This window comes from Pelmatolapia mariae, linkage group LG18 (genome assembly GCF_036321145.2).
Source record: "Pelmatolapia mariae isolate MD_Pm_ZW linkage group LG18, Pm_UMD_F_2, whole genome shotgun sequence".
NCBI classification, from domain to species: domain Eukaryota; kingdom Metazoa; phylum Chordata; class Actinopteri; order Cichliformes; family Cichlidae; genus Pelmatolapia; species Pelmatolapia mariae.
In genome coordinates this window covers 21,532,899-21,547,287 of record NC_086243.1, presented here as the reverse complement: position 1 = coordinate 21,547,287, position 14,389 = coordinate 21,532,899, and the positions used below count along the sequence as shown (strand labels likewise).

At 37.4% G+C, this 14,389-nt stretch overlaps 1 protein-coding gene across 5 annotated transcripts in view; it reads left to right on the top strand.

The window, feature by feature from the left end:
• The window catches only part of LOC134617663 (dual specificity calcium/calmodulin-dependent 3',5'-cyclic nucleotide phosphodiesterase 1C-like), a 66,861-nt gene that overhangs the window by 5,859 nt on the left and 46,613 nt on the right, over positions 1 to 14,389 (top strand). For 3 of the 5 annotated variants that reach the window (XM_063462998.1, XM_063462997.1, XM_063462999.1), the window contains one exon: positions 2,336 to 2,362. The exons of 1 other annotated variant lie outside the window; for it this stretch is intronic. In XM_063462998.1, coding sequence (XP_063319068.1) covers positions 2,336 to 2,362 — 27 coding nt within the window. Of the gene's footprint in view, positions 1 to 706; positions 1,262 to 2,335; positions 2,363 to 14,389 lie in introns of all 5 variants that reach the window. One more of the 5 variants, XM_063463000.1, reaches the window with a different exon arrangement.

Below are 14,389 nucleotides of genomic sequence, written 5' to 3'. Positions count from 1 at the left end.
AAAGAACTGGTCCAGTGTTCCACGACTGGGACGAAAACTGCATTGTTCCTCCTGTACCTCGTGTTCGGCTAACAGAGGGACTCTCCTTTCCTGCACCCTGGCGTAGACTTTCCCGGGTAGGCTGACGAGTGTGTTCCCCCTATAGTAGGAGCACACGCTCTGGTCCCCCTTCTTAAAGATGGGAACCACCAACCCACATCCACCCTGAGGCCCTGCCAACAAAGAGTTTAACTGCCTCAGTGACTTCACCCCCAGTGATGGACGAGTCGTCCCCCTTGCCCCCCGTGGAAATATCATGTTTATTTTATTTTAAGGTTACATTTACTATAATGTTTAACCTTTATAATTGTGATAATTCCTAGAATTCTCTGACCCATCCTCACTTCTTGTCCACATCTAATTAGAATTAATTAGAAGACCCACGCACCAAAAGAGGGTAAAAGGGCAAAACCTGTGACCTAAGATTAGAAAAAAGAAATAATACATTATTAGTTCTGCTTTTGCCTCCTGACTTTCCCCATAGTTACTTAATGTAGTATTGATCTGTCTTTTAAGTCTCATCAATATATTTCCCCTAAAACAATTTATTTAGTCTTTCTTTGTATTGTTTACCCTGTTAAACTGTGGAACTTCATTTTGTTTTCATTTCAATGGCTTCATCAACCCTAAATGATTTATTCATTCTTCCTTTCCCACTAATTTCAAGGGCGCTCTCAACATTTCTTTACGGGGATTAACTTCCTTAGCTTGCAGTTTTGCACTGAGCTCTAAAAGATTGATACTGAAAGCAACGGAGGAGCAAATCAAGCTAAGTGCTGTGAATTGTGCCTGACTAGAATTTAAATAGATGTCTGTAGTCAAACAGTTGTGAGTTTATGCCTCCCCCCAGTTTGCTGTCATGAGTGCTGTAAGTGTGTGTGAGTGAGTGTGTGTATGACCTCAGCTTTTAGAGCCATGCTGTTATCACTTCATGGAGGTGTGGGTGTGTTTTAGGGCCAAACGTAAGTGATAGTACAATAGGTGTGTTAATGTAGCTGTGTAGGTTTCCCAATGTTTGTACGTGTGTGTAGAAGTAAGGTTGGTGGGATCGAGTGGAGTTTGAATGCCGTGTATGTGTGTGTGTGCGTCTTTTTGCATATTGGTATGACACTCTTAAATCCCTTTTCTGCATAAGTGATTGTAAGCATTTGCATTCTTACTTCTCTTTACTGTAACAGTAGACTCAAAAAAGTAGACGCTAAAGCTCTTCACTTATTTACAGGTAACTGTTATAATGTACCCATTTGATCCAGTATCAGTGAAAAAGTTTCTTATTTTAATGACTCACTATTGTATTCTAATCGTACTGCGCTCTTACTTTTTATGTTGTTAGTCAAGTGTTAGGAATTAGACCCACTGAACATGTGCTAAATTGCCCATTTCATCTCAATAAATGCCTTCTTTGCATGAGCAGGCTTGCATTTGTGAGATTTGATCAGTTACACTATTGATATGCCTCAATTCTAGTAAGCCATGAAGTTGATGATGCAATTTGCCATTAAGTTTATATACAGATCAGTGATAAATTAAAAGGAAAAAAGCTAAATTAAATGAATTGTTTTAGCAAGCTGTTGGGCCACCATATGCACATTAAAGACTTTTTAATATACCTTAGTATCGATTCCCTGCCTCTGGAACTCCACTGGAGAGAGCAACACATTCCTTATTTGGCATTTTGATGATTGCAGTGGAGAGCAATGTCGCTCGAAAGTCTCAGTCAAGATCTGGTAAATGCAAAGGCCATAGCACGTGATTGTACCCTCAAAATGGGGACATTGCCATCCTGGAAGAAAACACTCCCGTCAGGACTGAAATATGTCTTCCTAGGATAAAGCTGATCACTTTAAAACAACTTTGTGTTGATTTGCCGTGACCTTTTCCTCTAAGGAGAAATGTGGAGCCTTACCATTTGAGCAAAATGCTCAGTAAAGCATAACGGAGCCACGTCATGTCTTCAATATAGGGTTCCTGAACCCTGGAGATTTTTCCTTTTAATTTGATAACTGATCTGTATTATTTTGGATTCTCAGTTTTACTTCATATTCATTAAAATAAGCATTATAATGTGTAAATGTGTAGTTCTTTCCTTTGTCAAAAAAAAAATCAGATTGTGCTTGGTTCATATGACAGGGCTGCATCTTTTATTAAATTTTCAGCACAAGAAAGATAGCGATAGCGCAATCATTTGTATATTCTTTATAGTGTAATGTTCAGCTGGTTTTTGCATGACCCTGATGTCTTTTCATCCTGTCTTTCCGAAGCCTCATTCTCCTCGTGTTTGTTCTTTCTCTGGCAGGCGCAAGTACAAGAAGACATCCCAGAGGTAAGACTTGCTGCTGGGACTGGACCTCCTCCTTTTGCCCTGTGCCTACCCATCTCTCCTTCATATTTTACCCCCTCCACTTTCTGCCTGTCTTCTTTTCATTTCCTGCCATCTGCATCGCCGGACCTTAGGAAATAATTTTTTATTAATATTATTATTATTAATTATTCATTGTTGCTTTCAGTGCAAAAACACTTTTGCAGTATTGTTATGAATGTCTAATTTAAATAAAGGTTGTTATTATTATTATTATGATTATGATTAGTATCTTATTATTATTGTTATTATTATCCCCCTGTTCACCACCTTAAATCCCACATATAGTACCTAAACAAGTAAAGCACACCTTGCCACACTTGCGGGCATTCACAGATACTCTTGCTTTCACTCTCTCTTTCCCTCTTGGGTTGATTCAAGTGTCGACTGAGTAGAATGGATAGAAATCAGGGCGACACAGTTTTACCATAGAACACGCACACAACTTGAAAGCCTGACAGATAACTCAATGTTATCTTCATTTTTATTAAACTTTCATTTGTTTTCGTCTGTTGGAGATGCTCAGGGGAAATCAGGCTCTGCATTAAGTGAGACTTGAATGCATTTATTTACAAGAGTGAAAGCGGGGATTAATTAATGCCGCTAGATAAATGGGTAATGTAGGTTTAAGTGTCATTTATTACAAATGTTACTGCATTGAACATTAAATGGGTGTCATGCGTTTTTTTCAGTTATGTATCTGGTTATTTTTTCTTGGTGCAACAGACATGTTTTATTGCTTGGTGACCCAAAAGGTCTAAAACGAAAAGGCTTTATACATACCTTCAAAAATGTGCTTTGTAATCCAAAGTGCCACATAGTCAAACGGTAAGGTTCTTTTGTGGTGAATGAAATTTGTACCTGATGTATTGTTTGAGACAATCTTCCTACATTCTTTATAAAAGAGTAATGTCTTTTCTCAAAATAAACAATATACCTTGTTGAGTGAAAAGATAATTTTATTGAAGTTTTACACAAGAAATTATTTTTTTCAGCATCTACAGTATATGTGTCAAAAATCAGCATTATCACTAAGATTTGTGCTCTCTTAAAATTTGTGCTCTAATATTAATTCACACTCACCGGCCTCTCTTCGTATACCTCTTAGTTATACCTCGCTAGCACCAGGTTGGACTCCATTTGGCTTCAGAACCACCTTAATACTTCATGGCACAGACTGTGCATTCCTGTCAGCTTGAAGCACTCCGACCATTCCCCTCTCAACTTTGGCACCAACAAGTCATTTTCTCCCAGAGAATTGCCACTCACTGGATTTCTCTTTTTCAGACCATCTATGAACCCTTGAGATGGTTGTACAGGAATATCCCAGTAGATCAGCAGTTATACTCAGACCAGCCTGTCTTGCATCAGCAATCGTGTCATGTTATGTCACTAAAATCGCCTTTCTTCCTCATTCTAATAAACTACAGCAGGTTGTCTAGACCATGTCTATATGATTAAATGCATATGTATATATACATGTTATGTATATGACCTACATAACACAACAACATCATTGTCAAATATTTTCAGCTTGCTTATTTAAGTTCAAACCTTATAAAAGTCATAGATGTGGCAATTTCTCAACTGCAAATTATTGTGTCCAAAACCAACAATGTGTTAAGCCATGTCTACATAAAAAGCAAGCTGCTTTCACCAGCTTCTTTAAAACGGACATTTGGTTACTAGGGAAATGTTCTAGGCTCTGGTTGCATCATATGTCAGCCAGTGTTATCTTTCGCTCCATTCGGTACTTGCTTTTATCACTTGCTTCACTTGCTTGTTTTTTGTTTTGACTGTCATCACTACGGTGGCATTTCATAGAGTCTCCGGTGGCTAAATAGCTGCTAGTCTCTTCCTGTGTGTATGCCGGTATAGACTTTCTCGCAAAAGTATCTAACTTTCCTGGTCCCTCAGGCTCAGCCCATTAGTTTTTTTTATTATTGAAAAATAAGAAAAACAAAGTTGAAAAAAACAAACATTAAGACAATTTCATTCATACCTCTAAAGTGTATTCTTTCATGGAATACAGTGCTTGTTTTTCCAACTACTTTTACACCATTTGCACAAATCATGATCATTAGTAAACAAGAAAATTGTAAACACTCCACAAAATGAATTTCAAAACATTTTTTTTTTTTTTTTTTGCTGAAGGCTGTTTCATGGCATTTTCCTGGGAACTGATGGATTGCTGCACAGTCAGAGAAATACTGCTCATGTTATTGGCACAGTGTGTGGTCGTTTAGAGTGGTATAGCCTTAGCTGTTGGAAACTCCTTCTCTCTCCCTGTTGCAGTCTCTCTATCGTTCTCGCTCTCTTCGCTGGGTGGGTGAGTTCCTGTGTGGAGGAGCCGGGTGATTGACAGCTCCATATGTGTCTGTGTAATTACGGCCGGGCTAATTGGCAGAGAGGAACACTGGGAAATTGTTATTACTGACACACCAGGACAACCCCTTACACACACAGATGGAAGCAGAGACTGCCCTCCTCACAGAGGGAGGCATGGAGTGACGAGGGAGAGGAGTGTTTGTGTGAATGTGCACATGTGTTTGTATAGAAAGGAGGTTAAGAGGGATGAAAGTAAAGCTGTAAAAAGAATAGAAAATAGTCTGTATAGGCCTATGATTGTGTGTTTTATCTGGGGTTGGTGCTGGAAATAGGGAAACAGTTTGCCTACTTCTGTATAGGTTATCATTTTTGATCACATGATCTCTATTGTGTTCTGCTCTTCTCTTTCAACAGTTGGCAGGTTGGTAAGCCCCGCCTCCCACTTAGTTACTGTTGCTGTGGTTGTCAAGCTTTCCATTCATAGCACAGCACATCTGCAATTTACAAAGATGGAAATGGCAGGTTTCATTTTGGAATTCCCAATTTGCAATTTTTGGAGCAGTAATCCAAATTCAAATCCAAAGTTATTTAAGACTAAAACAAGCTAACTGTTGCTGTTTTATTAATAATAAAGAAGGCTTTTATTAATAGTACATATAAAAGCTAGAATAACAAAAACAGCTTTTTCATGTTATGTGATTTGCACTTAGCCTCAGCAGTTAGCTGGCCATACAATGATGATTACAATAAATACAGTTAATAGACTACAACATTTTTTGTTGTTATTGTCATTGTATGCTTAGTTTATAAAGACAGAGGTAAGATTTATGCTTCATTGCAAACCTTACAACACTCTTAATCCATTATCTGGTCAGAAACCTTATTTGATGACCTTATTTCATTCAGCTTGGCTTCCTCTGGCTCACTGTGAGGTTGTCAAACCACATGGATTTCTCTCAGCCAATCAGTGAAGATCAGATTATGTCACAGATAGTGACATCATGGCATCTAACCCCCTAAGCCCCAACCTCAACCCTAACCCTGCTAACTTGTAATGCTTAGAAATGTATTAGACTACGTGGCATAAAAACAAGAAAAGGTTTTAGAAATCTGTCTTTTAGAAACTTGTATACAATTACGTATAAGGCAAATAACACTGATTTCATGTTTTTATTGCCATGGCACGCTGGATGTTTTTGAGAAATTAAAATCAAAATTAAATCAAAAAATGAATCAAAAATTTATAATAAGCATTACTTTAAAAAAAGAAAAAAACTTTTTGTAAAACAGTAAGTTTGAAAATGTATGGATAACAGAAATAATTATATTTTAACGTTAAGCATATAATTTTCATTAAAGAAGTGATTGAGGGAAACTGTGGCATAAACCTTACATTGGGTGGTGGCCTTATAAATTTATTAAGCACTGTATACATGGCAAATTGACTGCCCTCAGTTTGCAGCCTGAAACTGAAAAATGAAACTGAAAAAAGAAGTACTGAATATTTCAGTGAGTGCCAGATACACACTAAGACCTTACAATCCTGTTACTGACCATTCACTAAATCCGCCAGTGGATGAGGTTTAGTGAATGGTTTGTTTGAAATCTGTTACTTCTTTGACTAATCCCTCTGAATGTGTCAGAAAGCAGATTGATTGGAGCCACTAGGAAGAAAAGAGCACTTTCTCTTATGTTTACCAAAAAGGCATTGATCATCTGAACGCTACCACTTACAGTGATTATTCATCAACCGCCAAAAGCTACAAGTAGAGGACTTGAGTGTCTCTTTGTATTTCATGACAAGCGCCTGAATGCTACTCTGAATTAAACTTGCTTTTACTTAAGCCTGTAAATATGCTACAGTGGTCACTGCTTGTAGTTTAGCTTTTAAGTGTTTTGCCATCTGATCCAGACAGGCCTCCAGCCTTAAATGGTCTTTGTAAGTAACTGTGTGTGTGTGTGTGTGTGTGTGTGTGTGTGTGTGTGTGTGTGTGTGTGTGTGTGTGTGTTTATACAAGTTTTTTTTTTTTCTCATTTAGCCTTCTCGTGGTTAGTGTTTTGGTCCAGATCACGGCCTTTAAAACTGTCCAAGGCCTTACATCATGTTCTCTGTGGCAAAGCTGTCTTGCACTTTTTCAGCACAACCCAGTCGTTTCCTCTCTGGCATAAATATCAGACACCCTGTCTATGTATATTTTATAAATGCTAGTTTGTGTAGGATAGATTGATTTTCAGGGAGTGACAGTGTCTCCATTTTTAGAAGTCTTCCAACCTAAACACACATATATATATATATATATATATATATATATATATATATATATATATATATATATATATATATATATATATATATATATATATATATATATATATATATATATATACAAACAAGACATCTTGTTTGTATTGTCTTTATTTTGTGTTTTAATGACCTATAATCCAAATTTCATTTTCTTCTCATACTGTAGTTGTGATTCACCAACTAAAAAAAAGTATCAAATCAAATCTAAGCTCCACTTGATTGCATTTGCAGATCTGCATCAAATTTCTAACAAAACCATTAAATTTTCCCTTTCTTGTTATTACTTAGAAAAAACCCTTCTAATACTATCTGATCGCTCACTGATAGCTGAAATTTAAATGCTAAGTAATAACCACATTTCTTACTACCGAACCTCAGCAGCAGCAGTTCAAGGCACCTCTGTCTACATAAACTCAAAGTATTTGAACAGACAATACAGATTACAGGCCACAATATGACTGACAAAATGAATAATATTAAGGAAAAAACTGGGACATGTCTTTAGGAAAATTCAGGAGAATTTTGGAGGTCTTATACAGTTTTAAACTATTATTGTATTTTTTTAAATCAGTATACACTTGACCATGTTAGAGTTAAAATAAATTGAAGATTCACTGCACTAAGATTTGTTATCAGTCTTCATTCTGTATATCTACTTGTACAGCAATATTAATTCACCTGCCTGACTTTTCTTTTAATACGGTCTCTTTTCTGCTGCCAAAACAACTCAACATGGATACTGGACCTTGTGGGGTATTTGTTGTTGGCGCTGGGATGCTGGCATTAGATCATTTGGGTCCTAAAGGGTTGCAGGGTGGGACTCGGTAGATTGTGCCATTTCTGGAACATTGTGCTGATGCTGATTTGGACTGGGATCAGAGAAGCTCAAGAGCCAAGTCAATATTGGGCTCTTTGTCCTGTTTTGAAGCATAACTCAACAGTTTTTGGCACATTTTCCTCCTGGGAGAGGCAGCTGATCATGAAAAGTGCCTTTGCCGCTGGGACATGGTGTATTTTCTGCAATGTTTAGGGGGTCATACATGTCTAATATCTACATGACAACAGGACACAAGGTTTCCCATGGCATTGTGACACTGCATTGTAACAAGTGATCAATGTCATTTGCTTCACCTTTCAGGGGTTTTAATTGGTGACACTGATTCATGTCATTATGTAGTAAATCATAGAAATAAAAATACAAATAAAATGAATGGTGAATTAATAAAAGACAGCTCATTGACAGAAGAAAAAAGGCAACGAGCAATAGAGAGGTGGACAGATATAGTCAGGCTGAGAGTCACAGGGGAAAATTGAACTCTTTACTTAATGTCAGTAATCACGGAGCAAATCCTAGGATTGGCATTTCAAGAACAGCCCATTATAAGCCATTACCCGAGCCTCTCTGTCTCTCTTATCTGTGGTCTAAGGCCATTTGTCAGTCACCGCAGCTATTGGCCTGTCTATTGAAGATGATTTATTTGGAGCAACATTGGTGTATTGTTATATTGTTATTGGTTTGTTATGAGTGGATTCATCGGCCACTGGAACAAATATAATCATGTCTTATAAAACAACCCAATTGTCTTTTGAGCAGTAAGGAGCTGGGGCAATTAGAACGGCAATAAAGATGATGATGTGCTGAGATAATAGATGAAAAACAGAGATGATGTCATTAATCACCTAAAAATTAGAAACACAAATGTCACTTCAGGCTCACTTGTGATAACAGCCTCATTTTAGACATTAATTATTATTATGAATTACACATTTTGAGAATGATTGCTTAGAATACGTGAACAATTTTTTACATTATCCTGAAAGTAGCAGAAGTAGTGTAAAACATTTGTTTTTTAAGGACAATTTTGTAGCTCAGTTTTTTGCTTGTGTGCTTTCCAGCTCAGATGTATTGGTATTTATGCTTGCTTTTCCTTTTGGTCTTCCTTTCTTGTTTTTCTTCCTTTCCCTATCTTTCCCTATCTAGAGGGGTAATTACCTGTCTCAAATGAATTTGAAAGCTTAGCCTAATTGCATTCTTCTTATCCAATCTTCTTCTTCCTCCCTTTCCTTTCCACTCTGCCTCTCATCAGGTGAACTTTCCTTTTCATGCGTAACTGTTTCTTGATTCACTCCATGTCGCATTTTTCTTAAAAAAAAAAAAAATGCTGGTACTGTAGTAAAATGCATTTTTTCACAAATTTATTTTACTTGAGTACATTAATATTCATAAATGCATACAACATGTGGCATTTTCAGCACCATGAACAACATCAGTAAAAGAGAATTAAAGCCACGTTTTTATGTTGTGTAGGTACTCCTCATGCAGCAAAGACAGTTTTGACTCTTTGCGGCATGAACACTGGAAGTCCTGTAGTGTTTACCACTGAGAAGTTGGGCTCTTTGGTTGAGGCTTGTTCTGGGGATACTGCTATCTGCAGAGATTACAGGCGAGATCAATGCTTTGGCTTTTTTTGTCCTTTTCTGTGAGGCAGCTGTGATTGGAGTTGCGGTGATTTTGTTCTCTGTGGGAAGGCTGTTGCTACTGTGGAGTGCCATTGTGCCAAAGCTCAGGTGGGGAACGTGTGGGGACAATGCAATATTCAGATGGATGCAGTGTCAAAGTGACATCTGCATGAATGCCAGGACCCCGGGTTTCACACTTTTACCTGTCATTGATTTTAATGTCCAGCCTGATCGGTTTATGGACATCAGGTGTGGTAGATTTTATTATGGAATGGTATGGAGTTTCCATTTAGACTGAATAATACCCTTCAGTATATGCAAACAGGGGAAATCACTTTCACACTAATTGTTGTCTGTGCAAGCCAGTCATCATAACAGAGAAATCGAATGTGTTACTGTAAGTGCTTCATTTTCATTTTACAGCGATATGCTTCTACCCTGATTATTTTCTTCCTCTTTGCCTACCTCAGAGAGCCATCATTAAGCTAAGTATATTGATACAGTGAAGATTAATTACAAAGCCTAAATGAAAGGCTTTCATCCTAAGTTGAATCTATAGGAGAGATGAGCACATAAACGTCACATGCTTTAATGGTGCCAATTCACCAGGCTTCCCTTTCCTACTGCCTGCAGCAGATAATATTCCAGATTTATGGTGCAGATTGTCTCCTTAACCTGGTTGTTTATAGCCATCCTTCATCTAACCATTCCACCCCTGTGCCGGTCCCTACTGGCTGTTTGTCCAATTGGCATGACTTCAGGACAGAGGCAGTTGGATGAGCAGCAATGTGTAACTAGTGTCCGTGAGTTTATATTGAGATAAAATATTCAGTCACACTGATTGAGAACGCTTAAAAATACACTACATGCTTTGTCTGGCATCTGTCTGCATACGTTTGTGTGTGCTGCATATATTTTTCTTTCCATTCAGCTATCGTTTCATTCATCTTCAGATTACTCAGTCAGCTCTAGTGGGAGTCACAGATCTAACATATGACCTATTTAAATACTTTATCTGGCCCACAGGTTCTGTCATTACCAATGTGAAAGACAACATATTCAAAATTTTCTTAAGCAGCAATGGTGACGATTTAAGAGATTTTAAAAAACAAAAAAAGCAATAACTGGGAATGGCACTATAGGTAATGGGGGAGTTTGAGTAATTGGTAATGATAATAACTGGTTGTGTAGCAAATCTGTGTCTCAAATGATCAAACCCAGTGATTTAATATTAATTCATTTTTTCTCCTCTGCTTCTCTCCCCTCACCCTCAATCAGCTGCAGCAGATGGATGCTTATTTTGTTTTCCTGTTAAAAGGGAGTTTTTCCTTCCCTCTGATGCCAAGTGCTTGCTCATAGGAGGTCATCTGATTGTTGGATTCTCTCCATTATTCTCGGGTCTTTGTCTTACAGTATAAAGTGCCTTGAAGTGACTGCTGTTGTAATTTGGTACGATATGAGTAAAACTTGAACTGAAAGTGTGGAGTGAAGTATGGAGATCTGAATAAAACATTTTCTGGTGAAATCAGGGAATAATTTACTTCCCAATTATGTTAGTTTGTATTTTGTTGTACCATTCTCTATAAGCATTTAACATATACATCTGGTAGTGAGGCCCTGCCTCACCATGTGCCTCATGGAAAGCCCAGCAGATAAATTAAAAAAATTAAGTTAAAAGCAATGAGTGAGCTGTGTCAAAACAAATATGGCATTAGCCACTGTTGGATGGTAGCCAAGGAGTTAATGGCTTGATTAGTAATGTGGTGCTTTGCAGCTTGTTGGTGCTTTGTTGTTATGTAAACAGGAAACATTGAAGGATTTCATTGCAAAATGAAACGTGTTGCTTTTTAATTGATGAAAATCTCTTGGTCACATATGGGAAAATTAATAAACACTTGCTGTTGTTTGTATTTGCAAAAATGCACCATATTTGCTTTTCTGTTCTTTTTAATCTAAATGTGTGAGCATGTGGATAAACTGCTGTGGCGTTTTCTCTGATGCTAATCTAAGAGGGAAGCTAGAAATCACAACAGTCACGCACCCAGGAGTCTGTTTTCTGTCACGGTTTTTCAAACTTTCTTTTGGACAGGCTGGACTAAACATCCTTTCCAGAAAATAAACTTTCAGTACAGTAGTTCACTGTTGTACAGTTAAACTCATGGGGACTGAGACTGGATGTCTCAAGTTCATGGTTTGTTTAAGTGAATATGTCAATCACTGACATGTTGTATACTTTTCCAATCTAGTTTAATTTAAGCAAAAAAAAGAAAAAAAAAGCAAAAGCAAAAAGGCCAAACATTTGGCGTCTGTAGCTTCTCACATGTTAAAAAGCACTTGTTATTGGTGCTAAATGTAAAACAGTAAATTACATACTTCTGGGCTTTGGAATATTAATTGGACCAAATAAAAGACTTAAATGGTAATGGATTCTCAGTTTTACTTTTACAACAGAAATGACTCTGTTCTTCTCTTGAATGACTAAGGAAAGAAAGCATTGAAAGAGATAAGCACTTATCTCTTGCAATACTAAAGGTTATCTAAACCAGCTATAGGCTGAATGTAAACTGATATGGATGCTTCTACATTTCAGGTCTACCTTGGCTCAGATTTAAATCTCAAGGTTAAATTGCTGTTCCGAGAACTCGAGGCTTTCAAATGGCTTGCATTCAATTAGGCTACCACTCCCAAACTATTAAATCTTTAATTTACCTCTATACAGGAATCCTAAGCGGTAGATGTGATCGTTTAATAAATGTTGTTATTATAACAGGCTATAAGTGTGCATAGTTGTAAACAGATGTTAAGACAAACTTTTATGTGAACAATAACCATGTGTAGAAGGTGAGGACGAGTCTACTGCTAGTAGGTACTTCATCAGCAAAGGCTCTCATCAAACTGGCTGTGTCTAACTAGCACTTCCTTCCCCAGTGCAACAATCTGAGCTAAATAAGTGGCCCTCAGGGCAGCAGCAAAGACACGAGGCTGGAGAGGAGTCTCCAGTGAGCTCAACAATCCTCTCATCACTACACTGCTGCTTGCTCCTGCTGGATATAATGAAGCGTAATTGAGTCATAAATGGCATGCTAATTTTGGTAACCATGGTGTTTGATGAAGACACTCAGTGTCTTGAGATGGCTTAAAGGGATAGTTTGATTTAGTGGAACTGCTTATGTTTTTCTTTTTTGTGTTATGTATTTTTTGTTGGTAAGTAAACATTTCTTAAGGTAATAATTGAAAGACTGTTTTGCATGGCATTAGAGCACCTGATGATAAGGTGATAAAGGGGTCCTAAATGCTGTTTATTTGTGCTCCCATTGATCAGTCGTAATTAAAAACACACAAAGAATTGCATTAATGAATTCTACATGTAGAATGTACAATGAGCTAAATTAATTTAAAAAATTGAAAAAAAAAACCCCACTGTGAACAGATCTGTGTGTACATATTAAAGGAAAAGTTCACCCCAAGATCACTTCTTCCCCTAGCTTGAAGTGATATTGGGGTATGGGGTATGGGGGTATGGATTCTCCCCAGTAGACCTTATATTTTCTCTTAAATGTTTAATGCCTGACCTGGATTTCATTTTAGGCTATATTTTCCTTTGGAAATGAGTAAGGCACCTATATCTATAACTTTTATAACCATGATCAAAATCTTAAAAATGGTACCAACTGTCATCACAAAGAAGACTCCAGGTTTCAACTATAAACAACATTTTCAGGATGTCTGTGAGCTTCTAGAAAAATGAGGCCAGAACCTCACCTGGAATAGTACATAAACATCCAAACTCGTCCACAGGAAACACCACATACCAAAAGAAAAGGTGTGAATGTCCAATTACCACCACTGAGCGGAGGAAGAGGGGGCAGGTACACCACTGAGTTAATTAGCAACATCAAATGAAAAAGTTTTCCTTTTTGTCTTAAATTAAACAATCAAAACATTTGGTACAAATGATAGAACTATGATTTCAAAAGATCCTTATGTCCATTCTACACAGTATTGGATACATTTCATGACAAACCTTTTGTCATATTAAAAACCAGTGTGAGATTACTAGTGTGAGATAGTAATCAGTGTGTGATAACAGTGTGCATTTTTCTGCTGATGGATGTAGCCTTTAGGGATGGTGAAGTAATAGACTTAGTCAGCAACAATTCTCAGACTGTGGCATTCAAGGAATAACTGATTAATTGATTGTTTGATTAAGGGCCCAAAGCAAAGTTTGCCAGGAAAACAGTCTCCGCACACACTCCAATCAGGCTGTAGATGACATGTTCTGAGGTGAGCATCTGTATTCTTGGTAGAAATTTTCCATTTATTAGGCAAAGTTACATTTTCCAGTCTTTACCTGTCCTGCCTTAGTAAGCGAGTGCCCACTGCAGCTTCAAATTTCTTTTCTTGGCTGACAGGAATGGAACATAATAGGGTTTTCTGCTGTTGTAACCCATCTGGATCAAGGTTCTGAATCGTGAGATGCTTCTTTGTTCACTACAGTTATAAAGAGCAGGTAACAGGTTGCTTGTGCTTTTTCGACACCTTTACCCAGTTGTTTTCTTTTTCACACCTTTCTGAACAAACTCTGGAGGCTGTTGTGGTAAAAAATACTTTGAGACCACCAGTTTCAAAACAGCTTATCACCTTCAGATATTGTCAAACGTCATAAAAGTCAGGGACTCCTACACTCTGTCCAGTCTGATAAGTTTATTTGAAGTTTCAAGCTGATTGGGTGTTTTATAGGTGGATAAGTCATGCTATTTTCCTTTCTTTGATTAATATCACGACGATCATGTTGTTACATATAGACTGATCTGAGTTTTTTCTAATTTTTAATTCCTATAAAAATACATTGGCTTCAGGTGTCCTATACAGAGAACCACCCCCAGCACCAGTGTAAG